We start from the raw sequence: 23,768 nt of genomic DNA, 5'->3' as shown, positions 1-23,768 counted from the left end.
TAATTGCATTAGTGGGCTCATACTACAGTGCTTTCAGAGGTTTGGGTTTTGGTAAACAGTGCATTTCCATGGTGTTTATGGAAAGATGCCTGGGCAAGTGGCCTGCCAAGGACAAGCTGCATTACGGAGCCTTTCACTGCTAATAGCCAGGACCTCTGACCCGCTCACCCCTAGTTTTTGATCACCTTTGCTACCTCCCTGCTTCATCAATGCTGGGAGAGGCCTCATCCGACCACTTCAGACCTAATGAGCCTCAGTAGAAATCAGAAGTTCCTGCTGTCTTATAGGCTGCTAAAAGGCTTCTGAAGAAATGAGTCAATGTTTTCATTCCCTGTCCCAAAGCTCATCTGGATTGGCATCTGTGTTTGCTGTCTCCGGAGAGAGAGAGGCTAATTACTGGACAAAGCTGGGGATTAAGCTTCCCTCTTGCCCTTATGAAGGAACAATCCCTCTGGAATAGGGTTTAGGGCTTATTAGGAGAGTGTTGGAAAGAAAAGGTGTTTCTTCCCCATCCATTCTGTATAAGGAGGACCAACATGTACAGGGCCTTTAATCTGACACCTTTGGCAATCACTAAGAAAAGCATGCAAGTCCCCAGAAGATGGGCGATCTTTTGCCATATAGTCAGGCAATAAGACGTGACAGGCACATTATTTCACTGGGGCTGCACACCTTGAATGCATTCTGTGGCATAAGGCCAAAGTACAAATGGCTTCAACTCTCATGAAATGCAATATTCTTTAACAAATGCATTAAAATCCTTGCACTGGCTTATTAGTATTAAGAAGTGAAAATTGCTTAAAAACTAAGGAGGAAGAGAGATTTCCTAAGATAGGTTCCTAGGGGTCAGGCACCTTGATAGCCAATAAGAAGCTACCATTTGCAAATAATGTTCAAAAGACACATCTTAATATAGTCAGCCTGGGAAAGGGCTCTGAAATCTGAGAGCAACTGGCTCTTCCTGTACCACCAAAGGGCAAATGTTGAAGTATAACATTAGAAAGTGAGATCTGTGTCAGCATGTAGACCCTTACAGCAGCTTCAGTGTTTGGACGACCACCATTTTCTCATTTTCCTAAAGGATCCCACGAGGTCTTGTGTGTCTATAAAAGCATTTTTTACACTTTGTGGGGGCAATTTGGCTTTTAAAAATTTGCCTTCGAGGATGAAGCCTCCAGGGTAATTGTAATCTGGCCCTTCTAAATCCTTCCAGAGAGAGACACATTTCTAGAAGATTAGAGAACTTCAGGTGGGAACGCTACTCTGCCTCTGGCTTTATGCCTTAAAATATGACCTAAGGCAAGCTATCATTTCCCAGAAATGAAATATGTCATATGTTACTATTAAAGTGAACCAGAAAAAGAGCATTCTATTACAATAATGGGTTTTGTTTTAAAAAAAAAATGTAAATGTCAAATCCCCAAAGGAATAATACCTATTTGATACTATTATTGGAACAGCAATATCAGTAATTGCATGAAGTACTTATATTTAGTATTATTCGTATAGTAAAGGGATTTTATGTAAACCTTTCAGTAGAATTATTGTGTCAGAGGAAAATGAGAAACAACATCACTCATTATTCATGCAATCAATATACATTTATTGGAGGTGACTATGTGTCAGTCATCAGTCTAAATGCTGGGGATGCAGAAAAAAGAAGGAGAAGTAGGAGGAGGAAGGGGAGGAGGAGGAGGAGAAGAAGAAGAGAGGATCTTCCTGCCTTCAAGGAACTCACATTCCAGTTGAAGAGACAAAGTGATTAATGTCAATGTTACAACAGGTATAATAAAAATCCCAACAGTGCCATGGGAATACACTACAGAGAACTCTTCATTCGGGCTAAAGGAGTCCTTGCTATTATCCTTAATGGCCTGTTGGAGCCGAGCTGCATCTTAAAGTTTCAGGATGAAGCACGTATTGGGCAGATGAAGCAGCTGGGCAAATGCGTAGCATTAGCAAATAAGAATACTACTACTACTAATAAATAAAAGCATAGCACGTTTAGGGAATAGTGAGTGGTTTTGTGTAGCTGGATTTAAGTCTGCCAAACTGTCTAATGTCAAATACTTTGATGGACTAGTTTGAGTTAGATAAACTTGAGTGATTTTTGAGCAGTATGATTTTACAAAATGAATGTGTTTTACGTTATACTCTGTAGGGCCAATGCAATGAGAGTAGGAGACAAAATACTGCATGGAATAAAACTGTCATTCTCACCATGACTCATCTGTTAACTTATGAAAATACACTTACATGAAGAAATGCAAGAAAATTGCTCATTTCGCATGCTTGTGGGTAGATTGAACCTAATTTTGTAGCATTAAAACCAATTTCCCACTGAGAAAACATGTCACAGAGGATGGCATGAACCTTTATCATTATTAATAATATTTGATATTTTGATGTCACCTTTCATCCTGAAATCAGTCCTGTACACATGAGAACAGATAAGCTCCAAGGAAACAGAGATAATATTAGTAGAGTAGGTCGCATGCATTCCTATCTTCCATTCCAAGGGCTTTCCAGCTGTGTGTTTGTCTCACCTTTAGAAGTTAGTGGATATAGTAATAAAGCAGTAATTTTTTGTTAACTTCTTCTATAAGAAGTCTTAAGGTAGAGTAAAGGCCACATCCTTCCACATACAGATCTCTTGGAAGATCAGCTTTTGACACATCCATTCCCCTTACTTTGGTTTCTTTGCCTGATGATCTCTATTCTGAGTGGAAGACAGACCAGCTTTGAGACGTTTTTCATGGATCCTTCACCTTCTTCAAAATAGTAGCAAGTCATTATGATCATCAATAACAACTACTACTGCTGCTTCTTATAAAGCACTCATTTCAGGCCTGCATTATTCTACTATGCTAAGAACTTATATATACATCACATTAACTAATTTCACACTGACAGTCCAATAGAACTTTCGGTGATGATGGAGACGTCTAGTATCTGTGCTGTCCCACATGGTGGCCACTAGCCCTGCAGCTACTGAGCCCTTGAAATGTGGCCTGTGCTACGGAGAAACTGCATTTTTCTTTCATTTCATTCTTAATTAATTTTTATTGAAATAGCCATATGGCTAGGACTATTGTATTGGATAACACACAGTGGCTTGTGGTTTATTTATTTTTTTTTAAGAAAATAAAGCTCTGTTTTCACCATCAATAAGAACTTAATGGGGACTAGTGAGAGTGAATGGTTCAAAAATATTTTTGAAGCTACAAATATTTTAAAAGAAGTCCCATATTTTACATTTGGGGAATTTTTTTTTCTACCCTTTCCCCCACCCCATTAAATTTTTCTTTAAAACGTGTCTGTGGAACATTAGGGTAACATGAATCATTTTTAAACAAAGAACACTTACAAAAGATGTGAGTGATATCCTCAAATGAAACCTCATTGTCATCCAATCATCCCATGTGGTCAGCAATGATGGATCCTAGTCTATCCATTGAGAACTGGAATTCTAATTGCTGATTTCCCAAAGGGAGACATTGACCTCCACTTATAAAGTGGAATGACGAAAGAGTGTTTTATGTTTTGGATGTCCATGGAGAAACACATTCTTCAGATAAACTCTTAATTCACTTTGGGCCAGCCTCTTATAAAAACCCCGGGATTTCTCTGGTTTGCGTGTGAAAATATGAGAATAAACTTAAGGTGAAGAAATTGATTAGAAGACTCAATTACATTTCCGCTTACTCCGCCCAGCAACTTACACTGCTACCACTGTTAGAGAAGGAGAACTAAGTGTCCCTTGGTCTGAACCATCTGTCGCGAAAATGTGACATATGTTTGCTTTGTTTACTCAACAACCAAGTGTAAACTGATACACTGAACAAGAAATCTGTGTATGGTGTGACTCGTGTGTGTGTGTGTGTGTGTGTGTGTGTGTGTGTGTGCACGCGCGCATGTGTTGAGAAGGGTGCTCCACGAGGGCATCAATCCTCTCATACCTGTCCCAGAGGAACACGTGCACAAGCGTGCAGATCCGAGAGGTATCCCCCGGGGTTTTGCGCGCGGGAGGAGGCGCAGACACACTCCAAACCATGCGCAGCGAGCGTTTGAGCCGCTACCGCAGCGGAGGGGCGCGCCTGGCTGGTGGGGAGCTGCATGGAGAGCTACCCACCCCCTCCTCCTCCCTCCTCCCTGTCTCCAGCCCTTGCTCCCCCGCCTCAAACTTTACGCAAAGCGCGTGCCCTTTTCAATTAACCCCCCTCGATCAAGGGGAACGTTCCTTTTCTCTCCTCCGCGGCCCATTGTCTGGTGCAATGGGTTTGCAGATTTGACAGCTGAGCTCACCCAGACCGGATTCAAACTCGGTTTCCAGGAATGGGGAACTTGGATGTCTGCAAAGATCCCGAACCCAAGCCCGCCACGGTGGGCTGTTCCGCAGCCCCCTCTCTGGACCCAGTGTAGACTTGGTTGTCCCGGGCGCCCCCCGGTGTACGGGGAGAGGAGTGTGTGTTCGGGACGGAGAAGGGGGGGCGGTGGTGGTGTCCGCAGCAGGGCTGCGAACGAGTGAGTAGTCCCAGAAATTGGGGCGAAAGGCTGTGTACGTGTTGGGCGTTTAAATTTATTATTATTTTTAAATTTACTCTTGGAACCGTCAAGATGGAGGTTAGCTTATAAAATCCCGAAGCCAGGTCTGGTTTAAATGCAGTGGCCCGGGGGGTTCCGCTTTTGTCTCCTTGCCCGAGCTCCGGGAATGAGAGCGAGAGCGAGAGAGGCTGCGTGTGCATATGTGAGTGCGCGCGCGCTGGCGTGGATCGGTGCGTGGGCACATCCTGCGATCTCGGCGCCGAGGGTCCGAGTCCGAGTGCGTCTCTAACGCGCCAAGTCTTGAGTCATAGCCGCGAGTGACGTGGGGAAAAACTTTGTGTTCGGAAGGAGGGTCTGGTTCGATTGCACTAGGGACGGAAGAAAGAGCCCTTGTGCATTGTGCCCTTTTGTGTCTGAGTGTGTGTGTGTGTGTCTGTGACAGCGAGGGGGGGTGGAGAGAGAGAGAGAAAGGGAGAGAGAGAGAGAGAGAGAGAGGCACCACTCGCGGCCCGCTGCATAGCGCTGCGTGTCCTGTGCGCGCGTGCTGGGGCGGGCGCCGGGTCCCGCCGCGGACCGCGGTCTCCATCTGCGGCGCCCTGTGCGCGAGCCTCAGAGGGGGCTGGCGGGTGTGCACTGGGGCGGCGGGAGCAGGAGCAGGCCCAGGGGCCTCAGGCTGGGAAATCTGGCCTCGGAACCCGCTAAGCCTCCGCGCGGCTTCCAGTATCCCTCACCGGCATCCGAGAGCAGCGGGGGGCTCTGCTCGGAAATCGTCCTGGCCCAACTCTGCCCCTCTGAGCCTCCAAGATTACCGCATCTTCTTCCTAGCGCAGAGAAGTGAGCCCGGAAAGGGAAGGAAGGGGCGGGGACACCCCTCAAAATAAATAAATAAATAAACAAACTGGCTCCCGTACACAGCTGGACACGGTCGGTTGAGTCCAGGTCGGTGGCATCCGGAGAGAGTTTTCTCATTCTGTGGATCTGGGAACCCATCGCCGCTCCTCCGTCCCCTTCGCCCCTCTTGCAGGCGCCCTTCAAGTTTGGGGTCCCGGGGACGCGCTCGGCTCGGGGCTGCACCTGCCCTGGCGCTCCGGGGCCGCCGGCCGGTGCGCTCGCCCCGGGCGGTGGCGTTGACGAGCCCGAGTCCAGGGCTCTGGGCGAGCGCGAGCGCGGCGCGGACACCGGGGAGGGAGCGGAGGACGCACCGCGGGTAGGGGCGCGCGAGCCGGGTTTCGGCTCCAGCCGGGACGACGGTTCCCCCTCGCCCGGCTGCCTCTGAAAGGCGGCGAGCCCGGGGAGGAGCGGGGGACGGCGACCGGGGGCAGCGATTGGCGGTTTGGGTGCAGAGGGCCGGCGGCGGAGCGAGCGAGCTGGCTGGAGGAGGGGGCGGCGAACTTCAGCGAGAAGGGGCTCTTCCTGCGCCAGGGCTGGAGAGAGCCGCCGCCGCGCCGTGTGCTTCGACCCCAGGCAGCTGCTGGCTCCGCTCGCGCCGCTCGGAAAGTAACGTGATTTATTTATTTGCTTGCGCTCAGCCTCTTGGGTTGGCCCCGGTAGACACCCCTTGGACTTTGGGAGCTCGCGTCCGACCTCTCCAGCCCCCCCACCCCCGCCCGTGCGGGCGGCTCCCCGGAATACACGTACATGCGCCCCCTCCCCCCCGCGCGCCCCCTTCCTGCGCCCCGACCCGGTTAGGGGTGGGCCCTCACCCGGGCGCTAGAAAGTCCCCCAAGGCGGGAGCAGGGGAGGGCAGAGGGGCGGGGGAGGTTCTAGCGCTCTCGGCTCTCATTTCAAAGCGCGCTCTTCCTTCCAGGTTGGGTCAGACCTGAACCCCTAAAAGCGGAACCGCCTCCCACCCGCGCGCCAGCCGCCCGCCGGGAGCTGAGTCGCCGGCGGCGGTGGCGGCGGACGGACCCGGGAGTTTCCTCTCGCCCTGGATGGAGCTGAACTTTGGGCGGCCGGAGCAGCGCGGCGGGCCGGGGATCGCTGTGTGCTGAGCTCCCCCGACGAGACCCAGCGGCGGCTCGGGATTTTTTTTTTTTTTTTTGGGGGGGGGGCGGGGACCAGCTGCGCGCCGGCACCATGTTCCTGGCGACCTTGTACTTCGCGCTGCCGCTCCTGGGTAAGTCGAGGCCGCCGCTCTTCTTCCCAACCCGCGGAGTCTTTCCGAGGGGTACTCGCGGCAGGCCCCCCACCCCCCAAATTGCTGCGCTGTTGCGCTCAGCGTGGGAGGGCGAAGTTCCGTTTTGGGGAAGGGGGTCTTGAATCCTCCGCACCCCGGGCTTGGGAGGCGGGGATGGCGCGGTACTTGCCCGCAGGTTTTGTGCTTGGTTTTTTATCTCCTGTGCTTTTTAATGGCCTATCCTGGCGGAGACTTAAGGGGTGCGAGCCCCCCCCCCCCACTCCACTGCACTCCACCCCGCCCCGTCCCCAGCCCGGGCACCAGCGCTCCTCGAGAGTCCCGGGAGCTCGCGGAGGCGCGGCGGGCAGGTGGGGTGTGGGCGAGCATCGGCCTGGGAGAGCAAACTTCGAAGGGAAAACTTTTCCCCGAATCGTGCCTGAGCGCTCGCAGACCCGGGCTCGTCCGCGCCTCGCCCCGCGCCCAGCCCGCGGCCGCCCTCCTCCCTGGAAAGCCCCGGGCTCCCGTCGGGCGGGGCCGAACCGGCTGCTCCCGCCCGCCTGCCCCGGAGCGGCGGGGCCGGCACGCGCGGTGCGCAGCGCGGGCTCCCGGGCAAACCGCAAAAAGCCCGCAAAACCAGGCGGGGCGGCGGCGGCGTGGGGGGGGAGCAGGCGGCGGGAGATCCCGGGGCGCCAAGAGGACTCCCCCGCGGAGAGGGGCGGGCCCGCGGGCGAGCGCCGGGCACCCCCGGAGCCCGGGCGGGCGCGCGCCCTCCCCGGAGCCCGGGGCTCCGCGTCCCTGCCCGGCCGCCCTCACGCGCCCCCCCCTCCGCCCGCAGACGTGCTCCTGGCGGCCGAGGTGAGCGGCGGGGACCGGCTGGACTGCGTGAAAGCCAGCGACCAGTGCCTGAAGGAGCAGAGCTGCAGCACCAAATACCGCACGCTGAGGCAGTGCGTGGCGGGCAAGGAGACCAACTTCAGCCTGACATCGGGTCTGGAGGCCAAGGACGAGTGCCGCAGTGCCATGGAGGCCCTCAAGCAGAAGTCTCTGTACAACTGCCGCTGCAAGCGGGGCATGAAGAAGGAGAAGAACTGCCTGCGCATCTACTGGAGCATGTACCAGAGCCTGCAGGGTACGCGCCGAGCGTCCTGGCCCCCCACCCCCATCCCTCTCCCCTCCAAGGCAGGCGGGCCCCTCGGCCGGGTCCCGCTGACCTCATCCTCCCTCGCTTCTCCCCAGCTGCAGAATGAGGACCTTTCATTGGCCCCCAGGGACAGCAGCAGCTGGTGTTTGCTGCCTCCCGAGCAGCATTGTTGGGGCCTGGTTGTTGGAAAACCCACGAGGGGGATGGGGGATACCACCCTTCCCCCCACCCCCCCTTGGGCCTGCTGACCTCTCTGAAACCTGGTCAGAGATCTGAAAGGACAGGCCAGGAACTCACAACTTCTCTCCAAGGAGAGAGCTGGCTTCAGAGGGTAATAATACAAAGACTTGCCCTGAATCGTGTCCGGAGTTCCTTGCCTTTCTTCCTCCCTTCTGTGTATTCTGACATAAGATAGAGAATTAAGAATAAAAGGTCCAGCAGAATCTATTCTGTCTTTACCTCCTCCCCAAAACCTGATCAAAGGCAGATGTGTGAAAAACCATTTGTCATCTTAGATTAGCTGAGTCTTGAACCAGCTGGTGTGGTTCAACCTTGGTTAACACAGGCTTGGGGAGCAAAAGGACCGCTTGTCACAAGCATCCATTCCAGTGGGAGTTTCTTCGTCCTTGTGGGCCAGAGGTGGCTGGTGTTTGTAAATCTAACACAAACATCCAGCGCACTGAGTGTCTCTGCTGAGACACCCAAAATTTGTAACATACAGGTTTGACCTCTCAGCCTCTTCCTCTAGAGTCTATTACAATGAAAACCTGTTTTAGAGACTGTTTAATAGCCAGCGTACTGGCTTTCTGACCACATGCCATGTTGAGGAGCAAAGAAATGGGGGCCTCTTTTGGGTCACTTTTCTTCCATTGGCTCCTGGAGGTAAGCTGGGCTGGTGACATCACTGGTTCCTTCCTCTCTTATTTCATTCCTTTGCAAAGAGTGGGAGAGTTTTCTGGCAAGATCAGGCTGGGTTGCTCTCCAGTGTTTTCATGGCACTCTGGGGAGAAAAAGGACAACAGAGGCAGAGGGGAATGGAGAATAACCATAGCCAAATAGATGCATTTGAGATCTCTGAAAGTTTCAGCATCTTTTTGTTACACAATCATAACATAATTAGAATTTAGATCCAGCAACAAAAATTCCCTGAAATATGTCTGTTTTCCAGACCTAAGCCCAAGCTTTCTGTTGTTTTTAGGAAATGATCTGCTCGAAGATTCCCCTTATGAACCAGTAAACAGCAGATTGTCTGATATATTCCGGGTGGTCCCATTCCTACCAGGTAAGCAGGTTCGTGTTTTCACTCTGATGCCTTTGCCTGCTTGCAATCCGTTGGCTTGCTTGCATTCTCTTTGGCTCTCGGATAGTGTATAAGTAGATAGTTGAATGGCACAGCGTTTCTGGGAAATTAGAAATAGGATGATGATAATGAAGAAGCAGAATGCCTAGAGATGATTGTATGACTTGAAAGTAATTCTAAATGAAGTAATGTGGTGTGGTGATTTGAAAGAGGTTGGAGGGAGGTGACTTGTTTGAATTTTTTTTCACATTGAAATATGATTGGCTAGCTCTTGCATAGGGAGTGCCACTTCTGTCTGTAGGTGGCAATCATATTCCCTTCTTGCTACATACCATTCGCAGCGCCTCCCTGGAAATGGGATCCGTTTAAATGATGCCACTTATTTTATGAGACTTCTGAAGATAATCTTAGATTGTTGAACAATTTTGGATGGACTCGCTTGTCTGCCTTTGCTTTAAAAGATTAAGCTCTACCATTTGTTAATAATTCTATTTTTAATTTTTCCCGAGCAAGTGTGCCCACGTATCAGAGGATGTATTACTGCCCCCATGGCCCTTTAAAAAGTGGTCTCGTTTCCCATGGTTTGTTTTGTCTCTCTTTGCAATTCTGCGTTTGTTTTGGAAGTGAACTTAGTTTTAAGGATTAAGTTTTTCATAACACTGGCATTCAGACAGCCCCGTAAATAATGAGCAGGATAGTAATTTCTCTTAATGACGTACAGATTCCAGACTGATGTTGTCTTTATTTGTTTACTCTTAAGACATTTTCTCAAGTATATACAGCCATCACAAATGATATGTTTTCTCCGTGGTTATACATGGTGGTGAATGTTGAATTCTGTGAAATGATGGTTTGTTATTGGGGAGAGTGTTCTGGTGTTCTAAACATTGTCTCTTTTCCTGCAGAAAGCCATAGAACCAAGGGAGTATGTAAATAACGATATTATGTGTCAGTGTATCATGTATACATTCATTCACTTACAAACACGTATCCATTGAGTACCTACTATGTTCTAGCCATTGGGATTTTGGCAGTGGGCCAGAGACATGTCGCCTCTGCCCTCATGAATCTTAGGGACAGCCAGCAAGTGGCATTTATTAAGCCCCTATTATATTCCAGGCACTGTGTTAGAATTTTTTTTAAAGATTTTATTTATTTCTTTGAGAGAGAGAGAGACAGAGAGAGAGAGCAGGGGGAGGAGCAGAGGGAGAGGGACAAGCAGACTCTGTGCTGAGCACGGAGTCTCACGAGGGGCTCCGTCTCACCACTATCATGACCTGAATGGAAGTCAAAAGTCAGATGCTTAACCGACTGAGCCACCCAGGTGCCCCTGAGTGAGGCTTTTTATCATTGGGGCACATGGGTAGCTCAGTGGTTGAGCGTCTGCCTTTGGCTCAGGTCGTGATCCCGGGGTCCTGGGACTGAGTCCCACATTGGGCTCCCCGCAGGGAGCCTGCCTCTCCCTGTGCCTATGTCTTTGCCTCTCTCTCTCTCTTTCTCATGAATAAATAAATAAATAAATAAATAATCTTTTTTTAAAAAAGATCTTTTTATCATTAACTTAGGTAACCATTTTCATGTGAATCTTAGGTATTATTATTTCCATTTTAGGAATGAGGCAATTGAGGCAGTGTGAGGTTAGGAAACCAGCCCAAGATCATAAAGCTCATGATTAGCAAAACCAGAATTTAAAACCAGACTCGTTTGGTTCTAAGCCTTTGTAATATCTGTCCCTTGCTACCCAGAGTATGGTCTTTTGACCAGTGGCATGGACATCACCTGGGAGTTGGTTAGAAATGTGGAATTTCAGGCTCCATCTAGACCTACTGAATTAGAATTTGTATTTTAAGAAGATCCCTGGGCTGGGTGCTTCATATAGGCATGAGACTTGGGAAGGATTCCTCTATATTATTATTTTGGTTTTGGTTCAGAGGAGAAGTGTGTGTGTGTGTGTGTGTGTGTGTGTGTGTGTGTGTGTGTTTTGGGATAAGATATGAGGGTTTAAGTTTAGTATCAGAGGCATTCATACATTGTCCAAATAATGCTAATAATTTCCACTCCACATCCCTACTAATAATGCTCCTGTCCCCTTGGCCCAGCGAGGGCGGTGTTTCAGGTACCAGAGGAAAGATGCACAGACACCTCTGAGCTCTCATGAGAGCAGGTCTGTAAGAACTGGGGTGGGATGTGGCCCATGGTATACCAGGAGTGAACCTGAACTTCCTGGTACTTTGAGGAGCAGTGCCCCCTGCCTGCTGCCTTCCCCCCTAGAAGTCTTACTCCTTAGTCTTTGTGCTGATGCTTGGAGGGATAGGAGCCTTTCTGTGGACAGTGAGAGTGAGGAAGCAGGCAAAGAGGAAGGTTCACTTGGGTTTCAATTTCAGAACTGCTATGGACTGTAGGACTGCAACAGACTCATTTTCTCTCCTTGGCTCTCTCTTTTCTCTCTAGTCCTAATAGCTCATTATTCTGAGGGAAGATTGCGGTCACCTCCAGAACCCACCCATTCACTGGACTCTTCAATTATGTTTTCAATCCTTGCATCCATTCTACAGTTAGAAGGGCTTGGTCATTCCCAGATACCGCTGATTTGTCTGAATTTCTTTTATTGGTATTGGAAATTCTTCTGCATTTGGACCAAGCTTCACTCATTCATTTTCTTGGGTCCCTTTCTCAAACAGGTTTCTTTTCATAGCAAATATGACCCTGACTTTGTGAGACCTGTCCTGCTGAGAACCCAGGAGTCATAATGAATTAATCAGAGCCAGGAAGGCCTTGTCTGGAGCTACATTTTATCTCCCAAGGGCATTGAATTTAGGTTCCAGCACTAATGAGCTTTGACCTCTGACAGTGATGGTGTTCCCTAAGTGGGTATAAGGAAGCCAAATGGAACCTTGAGAGGTTTTAAGTCATTGAATAATGCATATTATCCAGTTTGGCATTTGTAGGATAGGAAAGGACAGAGGAGCAGGATGATAAATGTTGCTCTTCGTGGTTTGAATCTGAGTTTCTAGAACATCTCTTCAGTCTTGAAAATCTCTCTGAGGAAACCAGGACAGCAGGGCCTCTGCCTTTTACAGATATGGTAACAATCAGAGTTTCCATATTTGGGTTTCTTTGCCCAATGTGAACAGAATGTTTATCCACATACATTAAGTGTGAGCTGAATCGTCTCACTGAACAAGACATGTTTGACATTTTCGTGTTTCCATTTTCTTCGGACTCCTCAAACCCACAGCCATCTTTGCCATTGTTTACTTGATCACCAGTTAAAAAGCCATATTGAGGTGCTGTCAGTGGCCTGGCAGGAACAAGGAAGGGAACAAAAATGAGATCGAGTCTAAAACCTGTCATCTCTGTTCTGAAGCCTGAGCTGCAGGAAGGATATCAAACAGCCTCGTCAGGCGAGAACTGGGAAATTGCAGTGGGACAGCCCTTGTGGAAATGTGTTGGTAGAAGCATTTGGCCTTGAAAGTACTTTTAAGAGCTCCAAGAGGGGCCTTTGTTGTGGGTTGATGTCAGTGTGGTTTTTTGGGGTCTCAAAAAGGAAGAACCAGGCAGTGAGTGGGAGTGTGTACAAAGGAAAGAGGGAACCAGTGCAAGAAGATGTTGGAGGAGAGGCCACGGAAAAGTATCTTGGGAACCAAGAGGGCAGAGTCATGTGGGCACACGGAGCCCCAGAAGACGAAACCACCACGTATGTTTCACATCTGCCATGTCTCTGCTCCTTAGCTTTGCCTTTTCTTCCTTGTGCAAATTCTAGAAGCAGCAAGAAGTAAATAGTGATTTGAAAGGGACATGAACCTTTTGGCCATGTATTTAGACTCTTTGGAGGGGGAGAGCAAAGTAGCAAGAAATTTTGAAAGTACAGTGGGTGACAAGAAAAGCCTGAGGATGGAGGATCAAGGAGGATAAAAGCACCTCTATGGCAACAAGAGAAAAAGGGGGCTCCGGGGTATCAAAGTATTGACTGGGAGGTCGGATTTTGTAGAGAAGAGTCAAGAGATGCCAGCCCTTTCTCAAAAATCACCAAAGCCAGTGGTATTGCAAATAGGAAGCGAGAAAGATATGGGGAAAGAGATATATTAGGATTTGAACATGCTGACTCTGTTTTGGTGAAAGTCAAAGGTCTAGCTCTCCGGCTCTGTCATCATTTCCTGCCAAGTCCTAGGAGTGGTCTAGACCTTCCCAGAAAGCCTTTAGGATCTTGACATCAGTTCCCATGCAATTGGAAATAGTTGCTTCAGGAGGAGATGCCCCTAAATGCTCTTTTGAGTCTGGCCCCTTTTCCTGAATGAGGCTGTGAATAATAAGCCATGTTTTGCATTTCTGTTTTAATGTGCCGTCATATTTATGTCACTGTGAAAAAAAAAAAGCTTTCTTAAAAATTTTACATGCTGAAGTAGAGTCTTTTAAGGTCCTGTGCTGTCTTGGCAAATCAGGACAGGAGAGAAGTGTTTGTAAATACCAGCTACCGAGGTGTGTGATGGCCCTTTGCTTTCCACTGAGCTCTCCAGAATAGCTCTAATTATGTTGTCCCCATAGTTGAGAATCCCCACTGGTTCCTTATTCTCTGTTCTGACATGTGGTGAACTCCTTCGCGGGCCAGCTTGCACCCGCCTTCCTTCTCCAAGCCCCATCACTCTCTGTCCACTCAAGCAATCCACTCCCTAAGCATTTCATGTGCCTTCACTTCTCTGTGCCTTTGTTCATGCTCTTACCTCTGATGGGGAAGTCTCTGTTAGTTCCCCGAGACCTAGATCCAGTTTCATCTCTGGAGGCCATGCTGGAATTCCCCCAGACAGGCACTTCCACTTGAGATGCTTTCATGCTGCATTTTGCTCTTGCCTTTGTAGTAGCTGTGAACCACAGAGTATTGGACTTATGTATGTGTCTGTCTTCCCACTGGAAAGTTGGGGGACCCGCTTGTTATGCTGGGTGTGTACTCAGCCTTGAGCCTTCCTCCTGGTTCTGAGTAGTCATCTCGTTAAATGTGGGTGCTTGAATGTCAGAGATAGGCCGTAGAGATCTAGTCTGTCGTTCTGTCTTTATAGATTGGAGCTCAGAGAGGGCAAATGACGTGGCCAAGACCACACTACTTGAGGGATGCTCTAGGATCTTTGCGAGGACATGGCAGTGCCTTAGGGGAGGTCAGTGTTGGCCTCTTTCTGTTCCACGTGCTTTCTGGACAAACTTCGTCCAGCCCTGGGACTGCAGCTACCATCTCCCACTGATGACGCAGAGCCTTCCCTCCTATTCCAGCCTCTCCTGAGCTCTCAGCCAGCATTTCCAGCTGAGTCCTGGACAGGTCAGCCTGGATGTATCTCAGTCTTCAAACCCAGCACATACAAAATGTATCTCATCGCCTCTCCCCATGTTCTCCTTACACCTTTCCCTTCCCGGGTCACCTGTCTTATGTATGGCATTGTCTGCCTGACTTAGAAGCTTTGAGGTTCCTGCCACCCCCTCTGCCATCCTCATTCCTTCAGCCAGATCCGTCACCAAGTCTTTTGCAGTCTACCTCCTGTGTTTTGAGTCGCTCTTCTCTCTCTCCATTCCCTAAATATACTCGTCTTATCTCTCACTTGAAGTTTGCATTGACCTTCCTGACATCCCTGTGTCGAGTTCCTCCCAACCCAACCTGGCCTCCGCATTGGCAGGCCTTATCTTAGCACCCCAGTGATTTAGAGGAACTCTCCAGCTTCAGTCTGCTTCCATAGATTCCTCTACTAACTGACCTTCTATCTCAGCGCAGCCGCCCCACGTCCAAACAAGCCAGTTGACCACCTGCTGTCCCACTAGTGCCCTGGGCAGCTTCACGCCTCCACCCCATTGTGCACGCCAGTGCTTGAGAGAGAACACACGCTCTCGGGTCCTCTGACCTGGGTGCATCCTAGACCCAGGTGCATCCCTTCAGCTTGGGCACCCCACTTGAGCTCACTGTGCCTCAGCTTCCTTGGATATAGAATGAGGTGGAGCTTATTACCTTACAGGTTCTTATGGATTTGAAGATGCCACATGTAAAATACTCACCTAGTCCCCAAAGCATCCTTGGCCCCCAGTGAGTCTCAGTCATTCTTAATGCTATGCCACTGCCACACTTAGCTGTTGGCTCCCTCCTCACTCCAAGACCAGGACTCTTTGCAGCAGATCTGGTTTCCTGGTCATGGAGCAACAAAAGGAGGACAATCCCGAACCTTCAGGAAGGCTGCTCATAAACTACCCTGCACCAAAATGAAAAATCTAGCCTTTATCTAAAGGGCTCTGGAGGAAAGTCCTGTCTCTTAATAACCTCTTTTGAGATTTAACATCCCTTTGGGGAAGGCCTCCCTTATTCCTGCTCTGAATCCCTGTGGTCCTCTGGGGCCCTGTTTTTCCGCTCTTTGGTCGGAAGTGAGTATGCTGCAGCTGGTGATCACCCCGGGTGGGGGCTTTTCCTGTGCTTAAGGATTCTTGTGATCAGCTTTCCCTTCTCAGCTTGACTGATTCCCATTCTTCTAACCTCTCCTCATAAATCTGCTCTCCAGTGCCCCTCAGAGCAAGAAGAATTACTGCTCCCTGAGAAGGGCATGCCTTAAACCTGGGAGAGGCGTCCGTCTCCACAGGCTGTGCTGAGTACACTTACATCTCACTTTCACAGACCACTACTTTTGGTTCGAATTCTTTCCCTCTCCAGCCCCTCAGCACCTCATTTTATTTATTTATTTATTTATTTTTGGTGGGGGGTTAGAAAAATAAGAAATTACAAACAGGTTGAGAAAAGGAAAAGGAATTTAAATCACCTAGTCACAGCTCCCAAAGATAACCACTGTAAACGTGTTGATATGAGAGTTTCCAGAATTTTTTCCTTTGTATATGAATCTGCATATGTATTATGCGTGTACACACATACATATATACACACACATATGTCTCTCTCTCTCTCTCTTTTATTTATTTATTTTTTTACAAAGTCATAGGCTACACATACTTTCTGATTACCTGCATGATGACCTGAGGAATGTGTGTCTTCTTGTATCACTGAGCACTTCCCAGAGGCAAATTTTGTTACTTAGATTTACTGTCGACCTCGAGACGTTTCATGGATAAAACAAGCAGGTCACTCTAGTGGCTAGATACTTATGGCCAAGGCCTGACTATTCCAGTGAAGGCTGTGAAAGTAGAGACAGTCAAATATTTTTTGCATAGCGTGACTGTAGGTCCGGTTACCAAGAAGAGGGGAGATAAAACATCAATGAGTGACAGGTAATTGCATGAACTGAAGATTGTTACAAGGTGCAAAATTATTTATAGCCAGTAGGTCCTCATTCCTTCTCCTTAGTCCTCAGAAGTGTTTCTTTCTGCCATCTCATCTCTTAATTATTCTGCTGTCCAATCTTATTCTTTCCTAAGGATGTCCTTTCTTGGTTCTCCGGGATATAGTACCAATTCACAAAAGAAGGTGTCAAATTGTTTGGTGCAAGGAGCACTGGTCTAGGAGTCAGGGGACCAAAGTTCTGTTTCCAGCCTGTACCTCTCACTGGCCACTGACCTTGGGCTAGTGTCTACCCTCCCGGAGAGGTAGCTACTCCTTTTTTTAAAATGACAGCAGTGGACTAGAATGATCTCTAACGTATTTTCTTTCTTTTACTAAGGGTCTGCATATTGAATCTTGAGTTATACTGGGACTTACTGTTTTTCTTTCGAGCATTATCTTCATACCAAAGAAACTTGTGATCATATATATATATATATCACATTAATAACCCTTATAAAGCATGATTTATTCAATATACACTTTACTTGAACCAGAATGTGTTTAAAGCATCTCATTTGGATACATGGAAGAAGATGAAACAAAATAAGAAGTGAGTGGGAAAAATAGGGACAAGGGGAAAATGAGATAGGAAAGAGAAAATGAAGCCAGGAAGGAGTGAGTTCAGTAGACACAATGCATGTCAGAAGATTATATTTAAACAAATTAAATTATTAGAAGTGCCGTGCTTGTTTTACAAAGGGATAAATAAAATCACTGGGTTGTAGATGCAGTAGGACTTTTGGAGGTCATTCTAGTCCAATCCCTTTATTCTACTGATAAGAAAACTGAGAGTTCCATAAATTTCTAGGGCAGTAGAACATAAATTGCGCAAGACAGTGATGACAAGTAAAATTAGGTGTGTGTTTGTTTTTAAATTGATATTTGAAACTCTCCACATCCTGGCATTTCCCCCACCTCCTTTAAATTGTCCTTTACCTGCTATGCATCCATTGAGATGGCACACTTGAGTTTTACACCGTGAGGGCAAGAACCACAGCCATTGGCTTTAGTTAAGGGAATCATTGTCTGTTGTTTTGGAATTGTTTCAGAACAAGGGTTAATTAATAAGTCTCTGTTTGGCAACAGGAACCAGAAGCCGGAATGTTAATTTTCATATTTTTTGGCCCCCTTCAGAGTCATCTGCAAGGGAAAGTGAGAAATTATTTTTTGCTGTAAGCCCTCCCAGCCTTCAGATTAAAAAAAAAATTAATCTTTCATCTGGAATTTTTTGTTAAAGAAGCTAACCACTTCCTGTAATTTAGAGACTCAGCTAGCTGGGTCAGTGATGAAAACGAATGGGTGATTTGCATAAGGGGCTAATTTATTATGTCCCCCGGGCATTTCTTTCATCTCTTTCCATTCTAATTAATGTTCTAAGAGGGTCTATCACCATATCAGAAATTAGGGGTGAAAGCAGCCATTGTTAACCTTTATTCTTATGATTTTTTATCTTCTGTGATCTTTTAACCATCTTCTTTTCATATCCAAGAATTTACATAGATAGGGCTGGGGAGTGTGTGGAGAGGAGGTTTCAAGGCTGTGCTATTTTATGATCTTTATTCGAATAGAAGATTATTGTAAAAAATAAAAATGACTCGGGATAGTGGGATAGTTCTCCAACCACAGAGGGAGTTGCAAAATGTACAGAAGCGGACAACCATGGTGCAGAAATTGTTTCCAAATTCGAGTCCCAGAAACACATATAGAAACACGTGTATACACACAGAAAGCTCTAGATGTATTTGTATATCTGCCAGTTCGTGTCTGTGTGTATTGATTGTGTGTACATGAATGTGGCTATCTATATTATTAAACGTTTTGCCTCAAAAAGATCTTCCTTGACATGTGTTTCAGTTGGTTCTGGCTGTGACAAAGGCAGCTGTGTGTGAGAGAGTGTGACACAGCTGAGGAAAGGCAAGAGAACAAGCAATTTCTTCGAAAATCAATTGCAATTTACTCCTACTAAATTGGCCCAAGGTCCGCCCCGTCCAAGCATTAGCATATGACAGACTTTTAATCATTTGGTCAAATGGCCTATTTTTGGCCAAACCACAGCTCCCTGGGGATTCCACCCATCAGTCCCAGAGCTTTGTGATCTTTAGACCTGTGCTCTTTTTTAAAGGGGAGGTAGGTGTGGGGAGAGGAGTGCCCCTGAAGAGTCCTGTGGAGTGCCCTGCACTGTCCAGCCCATTCATGGGCACCATTCCCTTTTGGTCCCCGACTACACTAAAGGCTCCATATTATCTCCAATTCCAGAGGAGGAGACCTGGGGTCAGAGAGGTTGAGTAGCTCTCTCAGGACCACATAGCTGATGAGTGGAAGAGCTCCAATTCTCATCTCGCTCCTGCCTCTCTTTCTGCTGTTACGTGGTGAACTGGACCTTTGGATCCTTTAGGTGGATCTTGAGGTGAAGATATCTAGTCCCTTGTCTCCATCCTTAGTTCCTAGTTTTTCTTCTTCTGTCTTCCACCTTAAAACACCATTCCACAAAGGGCCTCTAATGTTGAAATTCAAGCCAATATCTATTATTTTAGTATTTATCTCTGCATTCTGTTGGGTTCTTAATTGACAGCCGAAATCCAGAACATGCACGCTATTAAAACCATTCCTGCGGAACTGCAGAAATATTAACCAAAGAAGCAATTTCTGGATTGTATCTTTTTTCCATTTCAGTGTGAGATGGAAGGCTTCTAAAGTAGAGCAGAATGCCTAGGGCCATTTTTTGTCATGTTGTCATATAAATAGCATTACACAGTGGTAAAGAAAGGAATACATAGTTTAGTCCCACTCTAAGGTGACCTAATATGCTATTCATTTGTCTTCCACCATGCTGGTACCACTTTCCTTTACGTTTCTCTGAATGGTCTAGGCAGCACCATGCCGACTGTTATTTCTATTACCCTTTGCACATTATCGTTTGGTATACAGTTAATAATGTATGAAAATAAGTATTGATTGCATTCTTTGTAGGAACAGGCCAGCAGGTTTCTTAAAGCCCATGTTTATGAAATGTTTCATTGATCCCTGTTACTATGAGTTTCAAACAAACTCTTGATGAGGAAGATACCAGGAAATCCGTGAATTCTGGAGAGACCCCATTGGGACCACTGTTCTCTTGTGCTCTTGAATGTAGCAAGTGGCATTCAAATGAGAAAAAGGGTGAACAGTCTGAAACTCTAAATATATTACCAATGAGACCTCAGGGGAAATAAAAAAAAATAATTTCAACAGCTGTGAGATGTAATGAGCTAAGGGTTTTGCATGAAATACCTTGGTGTCAACCTTATTTAATAGTAGGTATTCTTAGCCCTACTTGATGCATAAGGAAACTGAGGTCCAGATAAGAAATTTGTCTAAGGGCACACACCTAAGAGTTGGTTGCTGGCTCTCATCCGGGAAGTCTGGCTCCAGAATCTATGCCGTAGCACCCACTTCACATATATAATAGGAGAGACAGTCTTGGGAAAGTTAAGTGCATAAACTGCATGAAGGATTATCATGCATTTTGTACTGAGCTCAATTGATCTATCATCTATCTATCTATCTATCTATCTATCTATCTATCTATCTATCTATCATCTATCATCTATCTATCTATCTAATGCATATATTTATTTTAGAATAAAGAGAAGAATTGATCGGTTGCTGTGATCTCTGTCAATTTTCAGTATTTCAGTATGATGGAATGACATTTCTGACATTCACTCATCTGATATTCATTGAGAACTTACTGTGAGCCTGATGTGAAGTCTAGGTGATTCAGCGGTAAATAGGACTCTCTCTCTCTCTCTCTCTCTCTCTTTTTGTTTAGGGATAGGTATAAACAACAAAAACTTATGATGCAAAGTGGTAGGTGAATGAGTAGAACTTCACCGGGCTCATATATAGCCCCAAGGAGGAAATAACTGACTTGATAAGGTTGTGGGTCAGAGAAGACTTGCTGAAGGTGACTTGGGGCTAGGTTTTGAGGAGTGGATAGGAGTTTGGTAAGGAGGGATGGCTGGAGAGGGTATTCTAGGCAGAGACAACCACAAGGGCAAGCGCAACAGGTGTCTGGGGTGCTGGAATCAAGCCACTTGCTATGGCTGGAGTGCTAGGTACAAGCAGTGGTGGAAGCAGAGCCAGGCAGAGAGGCAGGTTTGCCACACTTGGGGGCTGGCCTTTGGTCTCAGCAGACCCAGAGAAGGATGATGGCTAATCTACCTTGGCATTGCTGCATTTTTAGGCTGAATCCTATGGAATTGCCATTTTTGTAGGTCAGCACGGCAGAAAAGCAGAAACTGCGCATGGTTCGACTTAGTATAGTTTTGTGTTGTAAAAGCATACACAGGGCTCTGGATGGTTCTAGACTAGGCCTGATGAGAATGAGTAAGTTCTTATCACTCAAGATAGCTTCTGGGGAAGTAAAAAAAATGGGGCCAGGAGCACTGCGCTGTCAGCCTCAGTTCCTGGTAGACTCAGGGCAAGTGTATGTCGGGTGCAGGTTCCACTCTCCCAGTCTTATCTTCTTTTTGCAGTGGGGGAAAGATGCACAAGGCTCCAGAATGCAAAGACCCAAGTGCACACAGCTCCCCATTTAGATGCCAAAGGTGGGCAGAGGAGCAGGAGTACATGGGGCTGCTTGGGCCTCACAGGATGGTCCTGGGAAGGTGGGTGGGGATGTGTGTAGAGTAGATGACAACATAGCAGACAGGTGCCCGCAGGAATGAGTGTGGGAAGCACAGTAGTCAGGAGCCAGGTCATGAAGGGTCTTAATGATCATGGTAAGAGAGCATGTCACTGAAAATTGTTCTTTAGATGTTGAGTTATCTGGCCAGTGAAAGGAGGTCTGTCCCATGGGGCAGTGGGAATGTGGACAGTCTGGGACTCCTGAGAGGAATGAGTCTCCACCAGCCCCCCTATAGCTTCCCATGCCCAATCCCAGTGCTGCCCTCTGTCCTGGGCTCAGGACCAGCTTCCACTTTTTCACTTGTGGACAGTGGCTCAGGCTGTCCTCCTGGCTGGGAGGGATGGCTCTGCCCGGCCTCTCCATGGACCTTCGTTACCCTGATGGATAGAACTTGTTTGGGGGACTCAGTGTATGGGCTTGCATTTTCATTTGTTTTCTGTATATTATTTTATTCTTCTGGTTCTCTAGTCCTGTGTCTCACTTGGCTGTTTTCTGCACCAAATTCTCAACTTGCTTCAGAACCTTTTGCAAGAGAGCGTCTGAATAAAAACTCAAAGATTCTAAATGCAGGGAGTTGTCTTAATTGAAAGAGATGCCCGCTCACCCTGGGGCACGCCTGGTGAGGGAAGGATGAGGAAGGAGGGCTGCTGGGACTGCTGCCAGTAATTACTGGAGCTCACAGAGCTGGTTCGGAAGAATTGACTGAACCCTCTCTCATGTCCTTTCTTGAGCCCAGGATGTGTTCGTGACATTGTATTAATGCTATTGTTGGAGCAGGGGCAGTGGGGAGATGGTGCTGCCCTTTTTGGCTGTAGCTGATCTCTGGGTGGGAACGCACCCAGAGCTGGGCAGCACTTTCCCACATCAAGAATCACCAGGCAGACCATCTGCATTCATTCCAGAGATTGGGGTGGGGCTGGGGAGGGCCAGAAGATGAGGTCCTGATGATCCTGGGAAATTAGGAAATGTGAAAGAGCGGTGGTAAAGAGCAAAAGTCTGGGGGTTAAGCACACCCAGATTTGAGTTCCACATTCCAGCAATTGCTAGCAGTGGAACCATGGGTAAATAGCTACTCTGTTCTAGATTCTGTATCTGAAAATGGGGATAATAAGAGTATCCAATTCATAAGGTTATTGGAGGTAACACTTAGAAAGAGTGCTCGGAAGTGCTCAGTAAGTGGTGGCTGAGTGACTGCTAGTCTTGGCTTCTAATGTGTGCACTAACTCCCTCCTCTCCCAATTTATTAGCATGAAACAGGAATAGGAGTTTATTTGAGTGGATGCAGATCTCTTCTGCTCTGAAAACATAAAATGAAAAAGAGAGGGAGACATCTGTCACCATACCTGAAGTTGAGATCGCTGATTCAATTCAGCCCAAAACTCGGATTATCTACTCTAAAATTGAGAAGCAGTCATGTTTTTGGAGACCTTACTCTGTGACTGGCACTGTGCTGGCTGTTAGGGAGGTGGTGGAGAACCTGAAAGGAAGCCATGGAAGGAGATGGGGGGTGTGGGGAGGAAAGATAAAGGGAAATGTGTGAAGGACAGAAAATTCTAGAAGGAGGTGGCAGGGACTATTGGGGTGTAGGGATATGGGGAGTGGATTCCAGGGGAGCCAAGGCACATTGGTGGGGAAAGAAAAGATGTTCACCCAGCATGGAAAATTTATAGTGGATATTCTAGCCCTAGGTTGAGTGGATGTGAGTGTGGTGAAAACCTAGTGGGTTTATTATTATTATTATTCTCAAGAATGTTTAAAAAATGTAATGTTTGCAAACAAAGTAGAAACAGTGGAAGCATTGTTTTCTATTAACAGTATAGGGTTCACTGGCTATGGGTACTTTTTCATTCTTGTCTTCCAAATTGTAATTTTAAAAGATGAGGCATTTCATATTCAAGAGTTTCCTTTGTCTGAAATAAATTATTCATTTCTACCCAGTTTCAGAAACAATGAACATAATACTTAATGTATCACAATTAAGCGAGTATAGTTTCATATGAAATTATGTTCTGTGCATTTTGGTGGCAAACAGAGCAGTGTATCCTATATCTTGTCGACAGTTGTTCCTCATAAGTAAAACATAAAGAAGTAGAAACTCAGAAATGCATTTTCTTTCCTCTCCCGGTGGAGGAGGGGTAAATTTAGACCCAAGCAGCCTTGTTTTTGACATTCCACAGCTGTTGGTGGCTACCTCGCTCTGCAGAGAAAGGGAACTTGCTGCTTCTATATTGTGCATGGGGTCAGGTGAGGGTCAGAATTCTTGAGCACTACCCATTCATCCCAGTTCCCTTTGTCTGGGTTTGAGATCTTTCTAGAATTGTCTCGTAGAAGGGCATTTGTTAGGGATGTGCTGGCTGAGATTTGCTGGCGATGACTTCCTTTTGGGTTTGGTGGCAACTGCTTTTTGAATGCTGGCTGGTTTATCATGTGTACCTTTACCAAGGATCTGGGTCTTGGAGTACCCTTCTTGTGCCAGGATCTCCTTAATGAAAATAGACATTGCCAGCTAGGGGTGAGATCTCCATAGGAAGCCTCTTCAGGCTTGAAAGTTTAACTGTGACGGTCCCCAGGCATGTTTTTGAGAAGCCTCCAACTCAAGTCCTAGCCCTGAGGTCAGAGTCAGAGCTGGCAGAGTGGTTGTGAAGACATTAATTGTGAAATGCCTGCTGGCTGCCCAGCGGGAGGATTCGAGATGTCTTC

At 47.2% G+C, this 23,768-nt stretch overlaps 1 protein-coding gene across 4 annotated transcripts in view; it reads left to right on the top strand.

Moving 5' to 3' along the window:
- The first annotated feature begins 5,268 nt into the window (after positions 1–5,268).
- The window catches only part of GFRA1 (GDNF family receptor alpha 1), a 203,101-nt gene continuing 184,601 nt past the window's right edge, over positions 5,269–23,768 (top strand). The window contains exons 1-4 of one of the 4 annotated variants that reach the window (XM_038578891.1): positions 5,269–5,484; positions 6,353–6,661; positions 7,497–7,790; positions 9,001–9,084. In XM_038578891.1, coding sequence (XP_038434819.1) covers positions 6,622–6,661; positions 7,497–7,790; positions 9,001–9,084 — 418 coding nt within the window. In that variant the 5' untranslated portion in view covers positions 5,269–5,484; positions 6,353–6,621. Of the gene's footprint in view, positions 5,485–5,882; positions 6,043–6,303; positions 6,662–7,496; positions 7,791–9,000; positions 9,085–23,768 lie in introns of those variants that run through there. The other 3 variants (XM_038578892.1, XM_038578889.1, XM_038578890.1) reach the window with 3 other exon arrangements.

Source organism: Canis lupus, chromosome 28 (assembly GCF_011100685.1).
Source record: "Canis lupus familiaris isolate Mischka breed German Shepherd chromosome 28, alternate assembly UU_Cfam_GSD_1.0, whole genome shotgun sequence".
Taxonomy (NCBI): Eukaryota; Metazoa; Chordata; class Mammalia; order Carnivora; family Canidae; genus Canis; species Canis lupus.
The sequence above is the reverse complement of the archived record's forward strand: the minus strand, read 5'-3'. Positions and strand labels throughout refer to the sequence as shown.